The sequence below is a fragment of the Talpa occidentalis genome, unplaced genomic scaffold (assembly GCF_014898055.3).
Source record: "Talpa occidentalis isolate TD23 unplaced genomic scaffold, MPIMG_talOcc4v2.1 talOcc4.11, whole genome shotgun sequence".
Classification (NCBI taxonomy): Eukaryota; Metazoa; Chordata; class Mammalia; order Eulipotyphla; family Talpidae; genus Talpa; species Talpa occidentalis.
In genome coordinates, this window is record NW_023601104.1 from 69808858 (window position 1) to 69826706 (window position 17849).

Sequence of the window (17849 nt, forward strand, 5' to 3'; positions counted from 1 at the left end):
TTCAAAGACTTTGGGTTTCTGAAGTTCAGCTGAATTCAACCTTAGGTTATGAAGCACTGAAAATACTCCATAGTTTACATGTGGATTTCTGCTGCCACTATTATCCCCACACCTACCACTATGCCTACTACCACATGTATTCCTGTACTATCATCAAGAGCAGTATGGTTTTTGTGACATCTTTCAAAAATCCCTCCTCAAATGTTTCTAAGGAAGGCAAATTCATTTCATCCTTAAGTAAACCAAATAACTTGCATCAACACCAAAACTGCCCTCCAAATACCCTAGTTTCATTATTAAATAAGAGAATGAAGTAGAACTCATCTTCTTCCTCCTCACAGTACAGTATTTCTAGCTAAATTTGAACTTAATCACCTTTCTTTTCTACTTGAAACTAACTAGTTTTGTCATTGTACTAGCCTTAAAATCTCTAGCTGACTTAAAATTTTCTCCTCAGTTCCATCAATTTATGGATTCTCTTTGTCTTTTACCACCAGTCTTTCATTGCTGCTATTGCTCAGCCCCTCATTATCACCATTGTATTCTTATTCTAACATATGATATATATTTTCACTAGATTAAGGTCCATAAGTTTCTGATTATTTCCCAACTCAGATTTTTTAGAGTCTTCATGTTATATATGGGTGTACTGATTTCAGCATCCAAGGCCCTCATGGTCCTAACTTTTCCCTTCTAACTTTGTCTCATTGCTCTTCTGCAAGTACTTTATATTGCAGCCAAACCCGATTGTCTATTGTTCCCCCAACATGTGCTATTTTGCCTACCTCTGCTTTTCATGCTTTTCTCCTGCCAGGAATACCCTTCTAACTCATCTCTACTCATTGAAATTCTAATGTCTTTTTCTGGGAAGCATTTCTTGATTTTTCTCTTGATTAGACATTTTCTCCTAATCTGTATTTCTTTTAAGTGTTCTTGTAAGTCTTGCATACTCCTCTGCATTTGCATTGTCATTGGCCTTTCTATGTCTACTAATTTTTTTAACTTTATCAAGACAGAGAGTGTGACTTATTCATCTTTGTGTTGCCTATAATATGTAGTTCAGTTTCTGAGTAATGAATATTTTTGTATTTGTTTTGAATCATACTGATCAATGAAGATAAGAAATCAAGTTGCTATTTGCTTTGTCACTTGATGTAATCTAATTTTTTAGTTATTTAAGGTTGGAGTGGGTGAATAGAGGCTTGAATTTATTTACTCCTAACTTTGCTTTGTAAAGCAAATGTTTTGTTTTAATCCTAGTAACAAAATGGAACTAATTTCCTGCCTGCTTTGCAAGGCGATTTAAGGAAAGAACAGATATAAAAAAATATTACTTGCCATTGAAAAGAAATTTGCTCTCATAAAAGTATTATAAATACATGAAATGCTTACTATAAATTGAACTAACACAGTTAGTAAAGGTTCATAAGAGTTTGCAGAAGTTCTTTTTTTGGGAGGTGTGCTTGTACACTGATAGCACTTATGGCGCAAAGTTATACTAATTTATGTTTCTTTGCAATTTCACAAAGCCTTTTGTCTTGAATCAAAAATGACTGACTGTTGTCCCAAATATGGATTCTCTCCTGACAACTCAGGATCATTGCAGTCATGAACCCTTGTTCTTGATTGGAGTGTGTTGATCTCTTGGATGTGTTGGAGTGGGCAAAGAACTTGGGAATCACTGCGTTCATGCTGCTGAAACTTTTAATTGAATAGCATCTAGGTCCTGTGTGTCTCTTACTATAACAAACTTGAATATATAGTCATGTTTTTAAATTTTATTTCATGCTTTCATTAGGACCTGTGAAAAAGGGTAAAGAACAAAACACACAGAGAAGCTTTTTTCTCAGAATGAAATGTACCCTAACTAGCAGGGGGAGAACTATGAACATAAAGTCAGCAACATGGAAGGTAAGTAAAAATGATTCGTGAATGGTGATACATTTGCTTTATAGATATATTCATACATTTTAACATTGTGATGGAAAATTACAGTGGTTTTTGGCATTTGCAGAATTAAAATCCAAACTTTGAGACACAAACTAAAATGTGTAAATTAAACAGTGATGTATAGTTCCTGAGGGTAGTGTCCTAGGGAGAACTTTGATGATTTTCAAAAATATGGTTAATCTATAAATGGTTGTAAATTTTCTCAAAACTTACATGCCCGGGCCTCCCTGGTGGTGCAGGGGTTAAAGTCTCAGCACTACCAAGCTATCACCAGCCACTGTGGCCTGAGTTCGATCCCTAGCCGGGAGCTAACACACATGGTGCAGCAGACCTCTCCTGTCTTGCCCGTTGTTCTCTTAGCAGTGCATTTCAGCAGACCTGCCTGTTGTGCTCCCCGCTCTGTCTCTGGTGAATCCTCTCCCCTGCCATATCTCTGGCCTACACCCCAGTTCTTGTATACATAAATAAATAAAAATAAATCTTAAAAAAAAAACAAACAAACACTTACCACTTACATGCCAGACTCAACTACTTATCTACATCTTGCTTTCCCAGTTTGTATATTTTTTAAACTGCTTTGTTCCTACACAGGTTCTTCACTGCACAGGCCATATTCATGTGTACGACACCAACAGTAACCAGTCTCAGTGTGGATATAAGAAACCACCCATGACATGCCTGGTGCTGATTTGTGAACCCATTCCTCATCCGTCAAATATTGAAATTCCTTTAGATAGCAAGACTTTTCTCAGTCGTCACAGCCTGGACATGAAATTTTCTTATTGTGATGAAAGGTAAATTAGATATAAAATATGACTTAAAATTTTTAATAGGTCCATAGCATTTTCTGCTGTTCACTATAGTAAGAACTATATATGCTCTCTCCCACTAAATTCAGTTGACTCATACATCAGTAATATTAACTCTGTAGATTAATTTTGACATTGATTGAATACTTATGTATGAAGCATTTTTCCTTTGGGGGCTCTCATATACTTAAAAGAGAGAATAAATATAGCTCAAAGATGTACACTGCATAATTTGAGGAAGGATAGGTTACTTTTGGTTAAGGACTAGAAAGGAAGGAAAGTCTTTGTTCATCACCTTTCCCTGCATATTTTCCTTAAGTAGTTTCTATTACCATCTCCCAAATTTATATCTGTAACACTTTCTATATAATGGCTAATTTAATATTTTTATCTGGATAATCTTCTGTATCATAAACTAAGTATTTATGTAACTAAACTATACCATTATTGGTCCAAAATGACAACTTAAAAACTGCTTTTCTTCTTGTAATATCTATCATGCTTAATACATTACTATTAACATGATTCCAGCAAAAACTTGCCTTCACTTGTCTTTTACCCACATTAGCTACACTCCATTGATCTAAAAATTTTACAGATTTGCTATCTACATACAGATTTTGATCCTTTCCATCCTGTACTCCTGCCACTCAGCTCATTATTACCTTTGGCTTGAACTGTTGCCAATATCTTAAACTGCATCTTCCAGATTTGAGCCATTTCAATCTCTCATCCAGCTTTCCAAAAAGTGGATTTTCTGACGTGAAAATCAGATCATGTCATTCTCCTATTGAAAATGACTCCATTGATTCCCCTCATTTGCATGTACAATGAAACTTGTTCTGTTTATAAAGATATTAGAGGAAGGTGGGATATTTTTACTAACCAAAAGAATGTGCACTTTGATAGAATAAAAGAAAAATAGGTGTATGCAATAAAATCTAAATCTCTTAGCATGGCAAACGAAGATATTTGTGATGTAGACCCTGCACATTTCCCCAAATTAATTAGAAGCAGGGGACCCCTTTTAATGTGGTTCCTAACACCTATAGCCAGAGAGTTCCACGTGTTTATTGCCTTCGTTCCTTTCCACTCTGTGTATGTTTCCACTCTGCATTGACCTTTCCTTCACCTCCTAACACATACTTTTAAGAACCACCTACCTTATCTGCTCCTTTGTGGAACTTTCCCTGTTAAAGAAACTATACTATTCCTGAGCCTCCCCGGTGGCACAGCGGGTTGAGCGCAGCGCTATGAAGCTGTCTGCAGCCTCTGCAGCACCAGTTCTATTCCCAGCTGGCCAGGGAGATACCCACATGGCACAGCAGACCTCTCCTGTCTTGCCTGGTACTCCTCTCAGCAATGTTTTTGGTCCTTCTGCCTGTTCTTCTCCCTGCTCTGTCTCTGGTGAATTCTCTCGTCCTCCCGCGGCTCCGGCCTGTACCCCAGTTCTTGTATAAATAAATAAAACTTGAAAAAAAGAAAAAAAAACTACACTATTCCTTATACATACCTATGGTCATAGCACTTATGCTACTATTATAATTGCTTGCTTGTTCCCCCCTCCCTTTTTTTTTTTTTGCCTCAAGGCTATGTAATAATGGCTAAGGGCATAGATTCTATACCTGATTACCAAATCCTGACTTAGTTGCCTATATCCAGCTATAGCTGGATATGATCTTTGATACATTAGTTTGTTGTATGCATCAGTTTCTTCATCTTTAATAACAACTTGAAGATTATATGGGGAAACCAATTTTAAGCACTAGCCATAATACAGTAGATAAGAATTTGCCACCCTATCAGACAAGAAAATATGACAGAACACTGGCCTTGGATTCACACATAATCCTGACTTGCAGTTCTGGCTCTTGCACTGTGGCCTTAGCCTCAGAATTTAACTGTTCTAAATCTCATGTTCCTTATCTGTAAAATAAGGGTCAGAAGACTACAACAAGAATTAAAGGAGTTTGTTGAATGTCTAGTGCACATGGTGAGTACTTTATCACTGGTGTCAGCTTTCAGAAAAATGAAGATAGGAAAGCTAAGAAGTATTTCTTGTCCTATTCATACGAATGTATTACAGAACAGGGTTACCCATTCTTTTTTAAGGAATTTTTTAATTTTTGAGATAAAGTATAGGAGTAGGCTGGATTAAAGTGATGGAGCTAGAATGAGAAAAAGAGAAAAGTGATCTTTTTCTTTTGGATTATATGAAAAAATTAACAAAATGACCATGACAGAAGTACAAAGCCAGCTTTAGCGATCAACTAAAGGTTTTGAATTTGACCAGATTTGTTTTCTGGTTAGAACCCTTTGTAGGACCTTCTCAGTCTGTAACCCCTAAGAGCCAAGATACAGAAAAATTTTTGCCCAGTTTTAAGAAAATCTTATAACATACAGAATATCTTAAAAACTACTATTATTTATTATACTGATTTCCACTTAGTAGTTATTCAGTACATTTGAGTTTCTTCTATATTTGTGGTATGGTAACTGACACTAAAGTAGGAATAAAGGTAAGTACTTCCTGCCCTCAGAGACACAGTAAAGTAATGGTGGGCTGCATAGTTGTTTTAGATCATATATTTCCTTATCTGTTAAAAACACTTTTTGATCAGATTTTCTGGATCACTCCTTTTTTTTGGGTACAGAATATAAACTATGTGATTCTCTAAGTTAACTTTATCTTCTTCAAATATGAGTAAATATGATCTTCCAGGAAAACATAGTTTATAGTTTGATGTCTTGCATCTGATATTGGTAGACATACCACAGCTCAAATTAAGAAGCATTGACTGAGGGGCTTCCTCTGGTGGCGCAGCGGTTGAGCGCTGGGCTGGGAAGCTACCCGCAGCCTCTGCAGCACCGGTTCGATCCCCAGCCGCTGGGCGAGGGTCCCACATGGTGTGACAGACCTCTCCTGCCGCGTCCGCTGCTCCCCTGAGCAGTGTATTTCGTCAGCCTGCCTGTTCTGTTCCCCGCTCTGGCTCTGGTGAATTCTCTCACCCTCACGTGCTTCTGACTGTACCCGATGCTTGTATAAATAAAGAAATCTTTAAAAGAAAAAAGCATTGACTGAGATCAAATCTTTATGATATACAAAACCCTCATTAACCTGGTCCTCCTGCCTACTTCTTTAGCTTCATTTCATTTGCTCCCACTGACCACAACAGACTATTTGTTGCTGTACAGTGTTGAACTTTTTATCATCTCTTGTCTTTGCTTGTAACATACCTTCTTTGTGAAATGGTTTTGCTCTCTCTTTACTTTCTCCTGTACTCAACTTCTAAGTCTCCTATAAGAAGCTATCCTTTATCCTGTCATTCTTCATGGATACAGTGTGTTTCCTCTGATTTCTGCAGTAGATTCTCATCACTGCTTGTAACCACATTCTTTCATAAGTAATGTGATGTTGACCAGATTAGCCATATGTTGAGTTTTGTCTTTGCATTTTCACTCCTAGAACAAAAATAGGCATACATAAGCATATGAAAATTTAAATAATGACAAAAAATTAATTCTGAGGGGCTTTTGTAAAACCAATTAACTATCTTTAAAAAGAAGTACTGGTTTTTAACGTTTCCTTTGTAATACTGCCACCTAGTGTTGGTGTGTTTAGGGATAGCTCTAATATTCTGGATTTGGGCTTGGCTTGGTTTAGTTTTTGGTCTTTTACAAATACAAAGGTTTATATTTATTTTGGAATACAACACAAATAGTGTTGCTTCTATACATTTCTAGGGAAAGCAAATCTTTCCCATGTACTTCCTGTATAGAGTTAGTTGTAGTTTTTTGGAGCGTGATGGGGTGGGGTGTATATTACATAACTTTGCTCATAATCTCAGTTATAAAGTGCTTTGAAATTTAAGACTGAGAAATAAAAGCTTAACTCATGTTTTGCTTCCCACAAAGAAAGAGAATATTTCTTTTAGTATCGTACTAAGAAGATAGCTTTCTCTTCCTCGTGAAATGGGATCCATTTCAGACTATGTTACAGAGAATAAGATATGGTGTCTGTCCTAAAGGAACTTCCGGGTAATAGATGGGGTAACTGGATTACTTTCCAGTTCAGCTATTTGGAAACATTGTTTCATTGCACATGAACTCCTATGATTTTATATAATTTCAGAAACTTAAGTACAATAGCATCTTCTAAAACCAACATAAGAATTATTTCTTTAGTTTCTGTTTAGTGTGAATACTCTTTGGTTGATGATTCTAAAATTTTTTTTAGATATTGATTCCCCCAAAATGAAGCCTTGCCTAAGGGCACCATTATATAAAGAATTGATTTTATGATGAAAGTAATCTTAGGAATTTAATCTATATTTTAAGTTAATTACTAATGATTACTTTTATAACTTAATTTAGTATTTCTTCTCCTCTGTTTATATCCTGTCTTGTTACCAAAAGTGTATACAGTAAGGTATTGTAAGAACAGGTAAAAAATTGGTTGAAGGGGATCAAAGGGTCAGAAAAGTGGGATGAACCCAGAGACTTAAAGATACACATGGCACTGCATTTAGTAGCTAGAAATACTTAAAGGTGGTGAGATATAAGTTCACTGTACATGAAAAAGGCATTCTTTATTTTTGAACATTCACTTGTCTATAAAAAAATACATATCAATTACTCTGTAGAAGCAGAATTTTTCATTAGTCTCTTTCTTTCATGTTTTACCTATCAGAATTACTGAATTGATGGGATATGAGCCGGAAGAACTGTTGGGCCGCTCAATTTATGAATATTATCATGCTTTGGACTCTGATCACCTGACCAAAACTCATCATGATAGTAAGTACAATGAAAGAACTCATACATAGTCTAATTATTTAACTCTTGCCATCTCTTTACTATTTGGTTGTACATCTGACTTTTTGGTAATAGTTAACTAGTATTCCTAGATTTAAATTTATCTTAATAGAACTTTTCATATGGAATCTTGATCATTAAATCTGTATTTTGTATTTGTTACAACCAATACCACTAAAATAGAATTGTTTAATAATACATGAAGCTTTATTGGCATTTTAAATACAAAGACTCAAAAAATCATAGACTATAATAACATTTCAGAATTCAAACCTAAGCAATGAAAACAGTGGTTGGCAATACAAAACACAATTGGTTGGTAGATAGAAGGCACTCTGAAAATAATTGCTCTGTGGACATGAAGGGGATCAATCCTCATGTACTAGTGGTAACAGGTACCTTTAACCTAAAATATAATTCTGAATTTTAACAAATCAATGTTACTTAAGTGTCCCATGGTAAGTAAAGCTTTGTAATTTCTTATTTGCCTGTTATATCTGTACCTAAACATAACTTCCTAATGCGAATGGGGACAGAGTGATTTGCTTTGAACTGCAGTGGTGGCCCAAGTCTGTATTTCGGGCCCTAGAACTCATGACAATATTACTATTGATATTTATGCAGTACCTTCTCCCAAATAAATAACTTAGATTGCCTAAATTGCCAGAAATCTTATTTAGAATATAGTCAAAACTCACATATTCTAGCACGGATATTTGAAGCATCTTTGGCTCTTTGGAAACTAGTAGGAATTTAAAGGAGTGATAACAGTACCACTTTCTTGAATGTTCTCTTTACAATCAAGATTATTGTTTAGTTTTTCTGATACTTTCAACTATAAAAAGGAATTTTTGTTACTGTTTCCCTCACTCCTTACCTTCATTTTATTTAAAGTCAAAATTAGCAGGAAAGGTGTTTATTTTGGGGGGAGGGGGTTAGAAGAATGAAATGGTTATATTTTCAGTTATGCTGGGGCTTTTTCCCTCATTTAAACAGTTAACAACTGATTCCATTAAAATCAGCATTTCTTCCCTTTTCTAAAACAATGATTAATATTTAATATCCATTCATTTGAAAATTCAGTTATTTTCTCTGCATGACTTTTCCTTTTCATTCCTAGTGTTTACTAAAGGACAAGTCACCACAGGGCAGTACAGGATGCTTGCCAAGAGAGGTGGATATGTCTGGGTTGAAACTCAAGCAACGGTCATATATAACAATAAGAACTCTCAACCACAGTGTATTGTATGTGTAAATTATGTTGTGAGGTAAGCTTTGGGAAAAATATATTTTGGGGAAGCAGTAATAACATTTTTTGTATACTTTTGCTTTTTTATAGGAAGAGAAAATTATAAACATTAGCTAAATAGTGTTTTAGTTTCACATTTCTTTAGAATTATGTTTTTCAGTTTTCTGACCTGGATTTTCAAGCCACATATTGCACTGTCCAATAACTACTGTCAATAGCTGTGTATCCCATCTTTTACAACCCCATCTTTAAAAAAAAGATCTTAAAAAAATACCAAATCTCATGGACTAGTTTGTTCCAGTCTTACTTAAACATAATTATCTCAGTTGCAGGTAGAATATTGGCCTTGGGATGGATTTATTAGCTCTGTCACTCATCTGCTCCCTGGCCTTGGGGAAGTCTTCTCATTTCTCTGAATTTCATGTGTACAGCAGAGATGACTAATACTTCAAATGGTTATATAGATAATATGCAGCTTAAAATTGTTACAGTAATGATTCCATGAAATTCTTTGTGAGATTACTATAAAAGGCTATAATGTGACATATGTCTCATATATTAACTCTTCTCTTAGTTGATTGGTTTGTGAATATTAATCTGTCATTGTAATGTATTTCATTGGACTCCTGCCCTCTTCTAGTCCATTTTCTACCATTTTAAATTTTCTTGCATACATATCTGATTAATTTTCTTTAAAATTGTTTCAAAGACGCCTTTATTATCCACTTTAAATCCTACTTGCATAGCTTCGCTTCTTACCATCACTTTCCTTACTCCCATGTTTTCATAGTTTTGGCCTTTATTCTAAAATCTGTGGTCACCCTTTTTAAGGAAAACTTTGGTCATTTTTTTTTTTTTCCCACTTCTGTCACCATTTTGTGACTTTGCCATGATATAAGAATCACCAACTTGCAATATCCTTCCCCCCCACACCAATATGCCTAGGAAATCCTATTTGAACCTAAATTTCATTTGTTGAGCTCTCTGTGAAGAAAACCTGATTTAGCATTTATCAGTTTTTAAAAAATTATTTGCGTGTCTGCTTTCACATGGGTTAAAACTTCTTGAGGGCATGGGTTAGGTATTCTAATCATTGTGTTCTCAGTTCATTTCACATAGTAGACACTTAGTATACATTTGTTGATTAAAGGAAATTTATATTTATGCCAAACATGAAGCTGAAATTATTGTTCATAAATCTTCTTCAGCTTTACCCTATAGGTAATGCCACCATATTATTTTCCTACCATAAAAGAAAATATGGCAGTCTTTTTAGAAATACCTTGGTCATTTATGTATATCTATATTCTAGGACCATCCTTAGGTCATGCCTCATATATTAGTGCCAAGAGTTATTCTGTGCCAAACTTATGATATGTAAGTGAACACAAAAATTGTGAAGCTCTTGTTTATGTCCTTCAGGTATCTGACTGTTACATTTCTTTGTCACCAGTACTTTGTGCGAAGGGATAGCTGAAGGTTCTTAATTGAAATTAATCCAAATATTTGAATTATCTTTTATCATAGACTTTATAATGTCTTTACGTCAAGAAATCTTAAAATGTTCCTTTTGAAAAAGCAGAAATTTTTTGAGAGATAAAGGCATTCCATAGTCCCCCTCCCCTCTCCCCTGTGAAGTACTCATTTAAGAATTGCTAATCTCTCTTTTTTGACAGTGGTATTATTCAGCACGACTTGATTTTCTCCCTTCAACAAACAGAATGTATCCTCAAACCAGTTGAATCTTCAGATATGAAAATGACTCAGATATTCACCAAAGTTGGATCAGAAGATACAAGTAGCCTCTTTGATAAACTTAAGAAGGAACCTGATGCTTTAACTTTACTGGCCCCAGCTGCTGGAGACACAATCATATCTTTAGATTTTGGCAGTAATGGTGAATATTTATTTTGTTAATTGCCTAAACTATGTCTATTGCTATCAGCTTACTGTAAGCTGAACTTTTTATACCATATTTTGTTGGAAGTCATTTGATGTTGTTGCCTTATATATTTTGTTTTTCATCATCATCTTAAAAATAATTGCTTAAATATTTTCACCCCTATAATTTCTCAACATTTCTACTTTTGTCACATTGTTAGAAATTTTGCTTCAAAATACCCTTAAGGTATTTCTTCTTTCCACTTTAATTTTTCTCAGCTCTGCTATTTGTATGTCCTGTCATATTTTCTCCATAGTTTCAGTTAAATTGTAATAAAGGAGAAATAAACAGCCACACTATGATACCAAACATTGAAAATAAAAACTAGTTTTTAACTAGGCTAAATTTTAAGAATAAATGATCTGAAAAGGCTGGATTTTCAGGGTTTTGTGCTGTATAAAGTAATAGGAACTGTTAGTAGTGGGCTGAAACAATAACTCAGATTTAATGGTTATATCATATCTGTACTTTTTCCGCATTAAGAAAAATTTGGTGCCGTTTTTGTTGTTTGCATGAAGTAAACAAACCTTTTGTAAAGGGGGATATAAAGATCTAGATAATCTTTTAATTGGCTTTTTTCCCACCTATAGACACAGAAACTGATGACCAACAACTTGAGGAAGTACCATTGTATAATGATGTAATGCTTCCCTCATCCAATGAAAAATTACAGAATATAAATTTGGCAATGTCTCCCTTACCTGCTTCTGAATCTCCAAAGCCACTTCGAAGTAGTGCTGACCCTGCACTCAATCAGGAAGTCGCGTTGAAATTAGAACCAAATCCAGAGTCGCTGGAACTTTCTTTTACCATGCCTCAGATTCAGGATCAGCCAGCCAGTCCTTCTGATGGAAGCACTAGGCAAAGTTCACCTGAGGTAGGTATCAAGATATAATTAAAAAAACTGATAACTTCTAGAGTTTAATATTCAGAAATGTATTTGTAAATTTGACTCAAACTTTAATTTGAACCACATGTCATGATTTAAAATTATTTAAAAAGTTTTTTATGAGCCTAACTTAGACCACAGCGCATGTTTTATGCTCAAAGGCTAGAATATGGAAAGGAACTGGCTTAACATAAAGCAAAAAGTAAAACTTGTTGTTCCTTTATGTATCAGTTGTTTCCCTCAGTAAACAATACTATATGTGCCTAAAATAGCTCTCACCATTTGAATTGTATAATTGTTCAGTGGCAAAAAGCCAGACAAGTTTTACATGGGAAGGGGCCTTTTTAATTCTTTGCCCACTTTTAGTTCAGTTTCTATCACTGTTTTGAAATTGTAGGAAAATGTAACATGAAATTACAAGTTTAATACAGAGTAATAACTTCTTAAAATTCTAGTTCTATCTTGCTATCAGTTGTCTTGCAAACAAAGTCTATAAAAAGCTAGGCTGGACCAAGATGAAAAGTACCATCATGCAGGTCTCTTAAAAATCTAGAATGATGCGGGGCAGACCTCGCTTGCCTCGCCCGCTGGTCCCCTCACCAGTGTCTTCGGTCCATCTACCTGTTCTCCCTGCTCTGTCTCTGGTGAATTCTCTCACCCTCCGGCACCTCTGACTGTACCCCAGTTCTTGTATAAATAAATAAATCTTAAAAAAAAAATCTAGAATGATTAAATTGCATACCTTCCTGACACAAAATGTTTGATGCATTTTGTTTTTGTTTTTGTTTTTTTAAATATTTATTTATTTTTATTTTATACAAGCATTGGGTACAGTCAGGGAGGGTGAGAGAATTCACCAGAGTCAGAGCGGAGAGTAGAGCAGGCAGACTGACGAAGTACACTGCTGAGGGGAGCAGTGGGCGGCAGGAGGTCTGCGCGCCATGTGGGACCCTCCTCCGGTGGCCGGGGAGCAGCTGGGGATCGAACCGGCACTGCAGAGGCTGTGGGCAGCTTCACAACCCAGCACTCAACCGCTGCGCCACCGGGGAGACCCTGCATTTTGTTTTTTAAACTAAGAAAAGTAAATCTAGCAAAAAGATTAACATGAGAGCAGAAGTTTATGCTTAGAATACCTAACTATAGTAATTTTTATTAGAATTCTTTTTACTTTTTTTAACATTTATTTATTTACACATATAAGAACTGGGTGTAGGCCAGAGGTGTCGGGGGTGAGAGGATTAACCAGACAGTTGGGAGCAGAACAGGCAGAAATACTGAAATACACTACTGAGGAGAGCAGCAGGCGAGACAGGAGAGGTCCGCTGCACCATGTGGGTTGGCTCCCTATTGGGGATGAAACTCATGTGGCAGTGGCTGCAAGATAGCTTGATAGCGCTGAGATTTTAACCCCTGTGTCACCAGGGAGACCCCTTTTATTAGGATTCTTGTTCAGAACTCCTAAAATAGTAATACATTCAGTAAGGTGAATGCAAGTAAACTAACTGCAGTCTTTACCTTTACCCTCCAGAACAGCTGTGAGACTTTTTTGGTAGATCAGGAGTGTGTCCTGTCAGTACAAAGGTATATTCCATTATATATGTGGTCTATTTAGTAGACCAATGAAGTACCATGTGAGAGTTGAATTATTTGGTAAGTTTTATTCTTTAGAATAAGCAGATGAGGACATCTTTTAATTTTACAAATGATGTTATATATAGTCAGAAATATATACACTGACAAAATTATTTACAGGTGTAAGCTCAAAATAACTATCTAGAACAAATGGACTTTGTTATGTATTCCCTAAGATCTGGCTTGATAATTCTAACAACTAGTAAAACATATGGAAGCTTTTTTAGGTAAAAGTAAACACATTTCATTCCTTTCATAGCCTACCAGTCCCAATGAATATTCTTTTGATGTGGATAGTGATATGGTCAATGAATTCAAGTTGGAATTAGTAGAGAAACTTTTTGCTGAAGACACAGAAGCAAAGAATCCATTTTCCACTCAGGTATATGAACTTGTTTATTATATTTTGTATTTAATTGTTAGACAAAGTTTTTAGGTTTTAGGTTTTAGTTTTAGGTTTTACTTGTTTTTCTTTTATAAAGTATGGCCACTATAAAAACTCATATATTTGTTGTTTTAAAGGATACTGATTTAGACTTGGAGATGTTAGCCCCCTATATCCCAATGGATGATGATTTCCAGTTGCGTTCCTTCGATCAGTTGTCACCATTGGAAAGCAGTTCTACAAGTCCTCAGAATTCAAGCACAATTCCAGTATTCCAGCCTTCCCAAATCCAAGAGCCTACTATTACTATTACCACTGCCACCGCTGATGAATTAAAAACATTGACAAAAGATGGTATGGAAGACATTAAAATATTGATTGCATCTCCATCGTCTACCCACGTTTCTAAAGAAACTACTAATGCCACATCACCATATAGTGAAACTCGAAGTCGATCCACCTCACCAGACAGAGCAGGAAAAGGAGTCATAGAACAGACAGAAAAATCTCATCCAAGAAGCCCTAATGTGTTATCTGTCACTTTGAGTCAAAGGTATTTATGTGTAACACTTCAAGTTATAGTTTTTATTGTTGAAAAATGTGTGTGATGAGAAATTATAGCAGACTTTCTGATATAAATATAATTTATGAAATGAAATTGACATAAATTCTGAACTTAAAGCAGGCACTCCAGAAATTGTTTGTAGATTAGCTTGTATATTTTTTCCAAAATAATCATTACCACTATCTAATAATCATTACCACTATCTAATCATTACCCTCTGTAGGAGGCAGAGGGCCTTTATAATGCTTTGAAAAATAAAATACCACCAGTAAGTTCGTTTTTGTATAAGAATCACCCCAGTTTGCAGTTGTTTAAATCAGACTAGTTAACTCACTTTTTACATCTCTTGGAGATCTCTTCCCAATTTAAGGGCTTTCCCAATTTTCCTTACATTGAGCTTCAATCTTCAATCCTTAATATTCAATACATACGTAGACGCTTTCTTTTTAAATTTTATGTGGTTACTTGTGTTACAGTTGCCTTTATTTTTCATTACATTTTTATAGAACATAAGCTATATTCTTAGTTAACTAGGATAAGAACTACTATAGGAATCGAAGCACAATTTACAACACTGCTGCTGAATTCATTGGAACAGACATCTGACCACCCAATTTTTAGGTCGTAATCTGTAATGGCATTTGGCATTTTAAATCTAAGGCTAAAATTAGAGATAAACACATTTTAGGTGGTCAGTGTAGCTGTGTGTGGAGAAGAGGAGTGATGCCTTCTCTACTGTTGGTGACTATACTAAGCCCAGATATCCTTATCAACTGGAAACAGCATTGCCATAGCCAAAGTTTATGACTTTGTTTCTCCTGCCCTGCATTACTACTTTGACCTCGAGTTCTGGGAAAGGCCTTTTTACAGAGCTAAGAAAATAACTTTATGCTTTAGATTAACAAAGATGTGCTTTATATTACTTTTAAATTTACTATGTCACCAACTGACTTTAGACTCTGAGTTCCTAGGGCAATGACATGTCTTGGATATTTTAACTCAGTATCTAACATGTAGTACTTGCTCAATAAGTGGTAACTAGATGGACAGATGAATTAATATAGTAATAAAAATAGCAATAACCTGTAATTTATAGTTTACTATTAGCTATAGAAGACCGTGGGATATAAAGCTTTTTGAACAGCTGTCCCCTTGTATGTGTCAAAACAAAAATCTAATAATCACAGTAGCAATTTCTTTTCATTAGTTCTAAAAATCAATAGCATTCACTGGACACTTTAAAGGATGAACTTAACTTTCTGGAAATTTATGTAGACTTTTTGCCCCCCTACTTCCCTAGGTAATGATTTATAAAATCAAAGTGCGATACTAAACCAGAAGATTTACCTATAGCTTTAAAGCAAAGATAAACCATTAAAAGTTTGCTAATAAGATAGTATTTATATACTAGACTGAGTTATACTTTATAAAGGTAATATATTTGTGTAAGAGTTTAAAACCTATCTATATATTAGAGGTCTATAGAATTTTTAATATAAAACAAAACTAAATGTAGAACAGTTTAAAAGTAATATATGGCATTCTAACTATATTAAATAGAGCATATATCAACTGTGATTATGGTACTTGAAAGATAATGTAGATATAACAAAATTAGTGTACTTGACTCATGAAACAGTTGCTTACTATTTAATATTAATTTTAGATGCAGGATAGATTGAGTTTCATAGCCATGTCAATATTGATGGTAAAATGGGAAGGTCACTGAGAGAGTATCTTCCCTGTCTGCAACAGTTAGTAGAACTTTGAACAGGTTACCCAACAGGTTTCAACTGGAGGTTAAAATTAACTAATGAAATGTCTTACAAACTGAAAATGCTATATAAATATCAAATGAATTTTGTATTGCAGTAGTCCCAAGAACATCTGTATGTTACTGCTTTAAGTAGAATGAAAGATCAATATTTATCTGGTTTTGACCTATACAAATGTCAGTTCTATTTTATGAAACTGGGAAATTTTCTGTTTTAAAAATTGACCTTTGGCTTTTAAGGTGATGCAGCTTAGGAAAGTTCTCTTATGTATATTATATTCCGTAATGTTAGAAAACAGGCATTGTTTTAAAATACTAGTTTTAAGAACTAGCTATTTTTTTTTAAATAATAATGACTATATTTTTATTGAACATTTTTTTTTAGAACTACCGTTGCTGAGGAAGAACTAAATCCAAAGATACTAGCTTTGCAAAATGCTCAGAGAAAACGAAAAATAGAACATGATGGTTCACTTTTTCAAGCAGTAGGAATTGTAAGTTTGAGAGTATGTTTACTTTTCAATCTAGTTAATGTGCTATATTTCTGTATGTGTGTATACATTTTATATATGTATACACACAAACACAAACAAAATTCCTTGCTTCCATTCAATTACTAAAGTTAGATTTTCAGGTTACATGTTGGGTTTTTAATTTGTACATACTATTTATTATAAATACATATATTTAATATATAAAAATCTAAATAATACAGAGTAAAAAGTGAAGTTCTTCCCTTAATACACTCCTAGTATTGTCACTAGTCTTATTTCTCTTTTAATTTCCCTTATTAACATAAGTACGTGTTTTGGGGGATAAGTCAGGGCTGTTATAATTCATTCTGATATTTTCAGACCAGATTAATTGGAAAGCATTTATAGATACATTAGTCATGAATGTTAACTAACTTGATCATAAGAGAATGAATTTAACAGAGAGTAGTATTTTACTTAAGAAAACTGTTTACTTATTATTACTACACTTATTTTAATTTTTAATCTAAGAAAATTCACCATAGTAAATTGAAATAACTTTATCTGTTTTTAGGGAACATTATTACAGCAGTCAGACGATCGTGCAACTACTACATCACTCTCTTGGAAACGCGTTAAAGGATGCAAATCTAGTGAACAGAGTGGAGTGGAGCAAAAGACAATTATTTTAATACCCTCCGGTTAGTTTATTCTTTTATTTCCTTGAATACCACAGAGACAGCTGAAATATAGCAAACCTTTTTATTTAGGAGCTTTACTCCAAATGAAAGAGTGATTCTAGCTAGGTTAGGAATCTCTTTCATCTAATAGGTGTAACAGAGGGATAGTGTTTCAAGATAGAATTTATATTTTTAGTAATTATCTTTGCTGTATCTATGGCTGTGTGCTACCTATCTTGAATAGAGGCTGAAATTGGTAAATTTTTATGCCTTTTTCCAAATTTTTCACTGAGTTTGCCTTTACTATATCCTATAAACACTTCTGACTTAGCAATAGTAGCACTTAAACTGCATTTATTTATTCACATAGCTGTGGTTTTGCATATAGCTGTAAACCGTTCCAGAGTTTGCCTTATTTTCCCTAATACCTTGCACATAGTGGGTATTTAATATTTATCGCCTAGAAGAATGAATACTTGGCATCTCTTTGTTTTTCAGATTTAGCATGTAGACTGCTGGGGCAATCAATGGATGAGAGTGGATTACCACAGCTGACCAGTTATGATTGTGAAGTTAATGCTCCTGTACAAGGCAGCAGAAACCTACTGCAGGGTGAAGAATTACTCAGAGCTTTGGATCAAGTTAACTGAGCTTTTTCATAATCTCATTCCTTATTTTGGACACTG

At 34.6% G+C, this 17849-nt stretch overlaps 1 protein-coding gene across 4 annotated transcripts in view; it reads left to right on the forward strand.

Annotated features, from left to right (window-relative positions):
* HIF1A (hypoxia inducible factor 1 subunit alpha) overlaps positions 1-17641 on the forward strand; it is a 203761-nt gene extending 186120 nt beyond the window's left edge. The window contains exons 6-15 of one of the 4 annotated variants that reach the window (XM_054690902.1): positions 1799-1911; positions 2542-2744; positions 7450-7556; positions 8695-8842; positions 10500-10720; positions 11356-11642; positions 13546-13668; positions 13809-14224; positions 16396-16504; positions 17058-17640. In XM_054690902.1, the coding sequence (XP_054546877.1) occupies positions 1799-1911; positions 2542-2744; positions 7450-7556; positions 8695-8842; positions 10500-10720; positions 11356-11642; positions 13546-13668; positions 13809-14224; positions 16396-16504; positions 17058-17189 (1859 nt within the window). In that variant the 3' untranslated portion in view covers positions 17190-17640. Of the gene's footprint in view, positions 1-1798; positions 1912-2541; positions 2745-7449; positions 7557-8694; positions 8843-10499; positions 10721-11355; positions 11643-13545; positions 13669-13808; positions 14225-16395; positions 16517-17057 lie in introns of all 4 variants that reach the window. The other 3 variants (XM_054690907.1, XM_037503472.2, XM_054690912.1) reach the window with 3 other exon arrangements.
* The last annotated feature ends 208 nt before the right edge of the window (positions 17642-17849 follow it).